This window comes from Xyrauchen texanus, chromosome 8 (assembly GCF_025860055.1).
Source record: "Xyrauchen texanus isolate HMW12.3.18 chromosome 8, RBS_HiC_50CHRs, whole genome shotgun sequence".
Classification (NCBI taxonomy): Eukaryota; Metazoa; Chordata; class Actinopteri; order Cypriniformes; family Catostomidae; genus Xyrauchen; species Xyrauchen texanus.
The window spans coordinates 37,144,343-37,148,071 of NC_068283.1; the positions used below are offsets into that span (position 1 = coordinate 37,144,343).

Genomic DNA, 3,729 nt, shown 5'->3' on the forward strand with positions numbered 1-3,729 from the left:
TGCATCTAGCTGTGGCATGGCATGCCGTGAGGTGTAACAATGTTAATGGGCCTGCCCTGGTGGACAACAGTGAGTCCTCCCACCCCTGGTGGACGAAACAGCTTCTCCCCTTCCTGGCGGATGGCAGCTGTCCCTCCGACTCCCAGCAGATACTATAATTTTACTACAAAATAACATGACGATACTATGGTTACTGTAGTAAAACCATGGTTCATTTTTGTAAGGGAAGGTTAGGATTAGGTTTAGGGGTTGGTGTTTGGTGTCTAAAAAAACAATAAATATTCTATAGTGATGCCCCTATAAAGTATGTTAGTATTTAATTAGGGATGAAAATAGAATCTGTATCTATTTGCAGTGCAATGGGGTGCAAATAGCGCACTTAGAATTACATTAATACATATAAATGGAGGGGACGTTGCTTGGTCTATCTACAGGGGATCTGACTGGTCCATCATGTGGGTGTGGGCATTACTTCCTGTCACCCTGGCTGTGTTTGGGACTGTTGGCATTTGGGTAGTGTGAGTATTTCTTTATTTTCTTGCTCTTTTTCAATATCCAATTTATGATATTTCCACTTAATTATATTTGTAGTATTTCAAAACTCTCTCTGTGTCTGTGTGGCAGCTATGGCATGGCTGTGTCCAATAACACAGTTAATATAACTGAAGAATTCCCATATATCAGGTATGCACTTTAATGCCAGTTAAATATTATGAGTAAATGAGCCAGAATGACATTAATTAGCAGAGTACTTTGACTCTTTAGAGTGAAAAATGCATGATACAGTCTTATTAGAGATTTTTTTCTGTAAGATGTTTCAGTGGCAGAAACATAGAAATGAATGTGAGTGTATTGTTTCCTTCAGCACATGTGGTTCTTACAACCCCCAAAGCTGCCTGTTTTCTCAGATCTGCAACATTTGCTGTGTTCTGGGTGAGTGTTTTGGTCTCATTTGGAAGCATGCCTACTTTACTGTACAGTCTCTGTTTGACCTCGTCTCTCTTTCTGTAGCTCTGTGGATCGTCTCAATAAGATTTCAGCAGGTTCGGGATTTGGGCTGTGCATCTTATACAAACACAGCCAGTTTGGTGCTTGGTTTCATCTCTAGTATTGGCATTTCTGTTCTTGGAAACTTCCAGGTACACACAAGAATGGATTAAGAACTGAGAGGCCCATGGGCTGGTGCACCACGGAGGCCCCCATGACGTGTCACGTGACTAAGTTCAAATATTACAAAAGGTTACCACGCACATACCATATTTAGGGTATTTAGGCATCTTTCGCTTTATCATTAAACATTAAATGCATGCACGACTTAAACGTTATAAAGTCCTCCATACTGTTGCACTCTGTCGCTTATGTGAATTTAAACCAATCAGCTTTGTACACAGACAGGGTAAACTGCACCTTATCTTTGTGTTTGGAGGCGTTTTGTAAACCAGACGCTGTTCTCTGTAGTCCTTCAAACAAACACGCTGCACCTGTGAGACTCAGATAGCCTGAGAGAGCACTCGAGTGTCTATACTCGCACAGCTGTCGTCCAGCACGCATTCGGCCAAACAAATGGTATTTCAGATGAGGCTGACATTTATGTGGATTTATAAAAGATATCTAAAAAAAAAAAATATTTAGATCTCGGGGCCCCTTGGGTTTAGAGGCCCCTGGGCAACGGCCCAATCCGTCCCTTGGTACACATATGTATGTGTGTGTTTTGTGCATAATAAGGTCACTTTATACCAAATCAATATTCACTAAGTGCTGCTGTACCTGCAAATTGAGGTTTATGGTTACTACATGCTATCAGTGTTTTTTTAATGTGTTAATGCTATATGCCTTTTTATGCATGGTTTGGTGCATATCTGTGTGTGTCCATACAGCAATCAGTGGTGAAGTGGGCTCACTTGCTCGGTGCATTCCTGGCCTTCTTCCTGGGTTTGGCTTATTTTTGGGTCCAGGCGTGGCTTACGTACCACGCCCAACCTTCACATGACCGGAATTGGGTGGGACCAGTGCGCATTATCCTCTGCAGCCTGTGCACAGTCTCGGTCATCTGCAGTATCCTTCAGCTCTAAGAGATTATTCACTGAAATGAGATAAATTCAACTGAGCCGTGTGAAGCTTATTATATTATTTCTTTATTTATTTTGCATTTTCACAAAATTTTGAAGGCTTTTTTTATAATGGTTCTGATTGCCTTAAAAAAATGCAATCTATGTCATATTTAAGCAAAAAGGTGCAAGAGGCTTTGCTATTTTCTGAATATATTTACAGCTTAAAATCATTAATGCACAAAGCATAATGGATTCTCACAATAAAGTAGATATATACATGATGATGATGATGATGATAATAATAATAGTCATAATTTAAGAGTAATAAATAATATTAGTACTTTGATAATAATAATATAATAATAATAATAAAATAATAAGTACAATCATTTTATAGTAATTCATAATGAAAATAGACCATTTTAAAAAGCATTTAAAGGCAATATTTTAGTAGCATTTGGTTTTTAAAGGTCTGCATGTATTTTTTATATTTAATTTACATTTTTCTTTATTTAATTTTGTGTAAATAAATTATTTAATATTTATTTTTATTATTATTTTATGAAAAATGTCATATATATATATATATATATATATATATATATATATATATATATATATTTATTTATTTATTTTTAACTACTTTTATTTTTGTTAATGCAGACGCTTTCTTTGACTTTTAATTGATGATATACAGTATGACGCACTTTGTGCTGCACTTCATGTATAAAAGTTTCTATACAAATCAAATGTATTAATATTAATAATAACAAGCACATTCATTAACAAATATATTATGCTATTGTATTAAGCAAATTCAAGTGTATTCTTAAAAATATTTCACCCCTAACATGTAAACTAAGGCTAATAATTTACCTCACTTCAGTAGCTAGATAAATACCCATTTTGCATCATATCTGTTAATAAATTATGTATTTTAGCATGGATTGGAATTATGCATTGACCTATCAGCATCCAGGACTGGAATCTGTTTCATGAAATGTTGCTTTGAATCCTGATCTTGTCCTTAACCCTCCTTCCTCTCAGTGGGAGTTTTCCATATCACAGGTTACCGTTCTGAAGCTGCTTTCTCCGAGTGGGCTCTGGTCATGTGTTTCTTTGCACTTTTTGCGATTTTTGCTGCTGAGTTTAGGCACATTGACTTCCACAAGCTCGCTGTGCAAAAGGAAGGAATGAAAACAGACAACAATAACACCAATAGTGTGTGGACTCTGCAGGAAATTAACTGAAGATGGGGCAAATTACTTGACAGCCAGTTGTGGCTGTGGTAATCAGAATTTAGACAAACACACACACAGTGTAATGAACGCACCTTATTTATGCTAGCGCCATCTTTTATTTTTATAAGTCCTGCATTCCGCTTCACTTATCCCTCTCCTCGGCTGATTAGCCAGACTGGGGGCCGTCACGGCCCGCCCCCACACTCCTCCTCGTCACAACACACTTACCGTGAGCTCTGAAGTTGTTAATCGATTATACACACTGGTGGCCAAAAGTTTGGAATAATGTACAAATTTTGCTCTTATGGAAAGAAGTTGGTACTTTTATTCACCAAAGTGGCATTCAACTGATCACAATGCCAGGACATTAATAACATTGTAAAAATTACAACAAATTGAAATTTGAAAAAAAAAAATAAAAAAATGTTCAGAACTTC

General features: G+C 36.9%; 1 protein-coding gene across 1 annotated transcript; it reads left to right on the plus strand.

The window, feature by feature from the left end:
• Positions 1–453: 453 nt before the first annotated feature.
• On the plus strand, positions 454–3,476 carry LOC127648481 (modulator of macroautophagy TMEM150B-like). The gene is made up of 6 exons (XM_052133183.1): positions 454–518; positions 625–684; positions 866–933; positions 1,012–1,139; positions 1,878–2,055; positions 3,099–3,476. Exons 1-6 carry the CDS (start codon positions 454–456, stop codon positions 3,299–3,301), a joined length of 702 nt encoding a protein of 233 aa, XP_051989143.1. The 3' UTR covers positions 3,302–3,476.
• The last annotated feature ends 253 nt before the right edge of the window (positions 3,477–3,729 follow it).

Bases quoted from the DNA above. Each gene is read 5' to 3' on its own strand.
- LOC127648481 (XM_052133183.1), top strand. From the start codon at position 454: ATGTGGGTGTGGGCATTACTTCCTGTCACCCTGGCTGTGTTTGGGACT. The intron at 519-624 runs GTGAGTATTTCT...TCTGTGTGGCAG, and splicing joins ACTGTTGGCATTTGGGTAGT to CTATGGCATGGCTGTGTCCA. The intron at 685-865 runs GTATGCACTTTA...TGTTTCCTTCAG, and splicing joins GAAGAATTCCCATATATCAG to CACATGTGGTTCTTACAACC.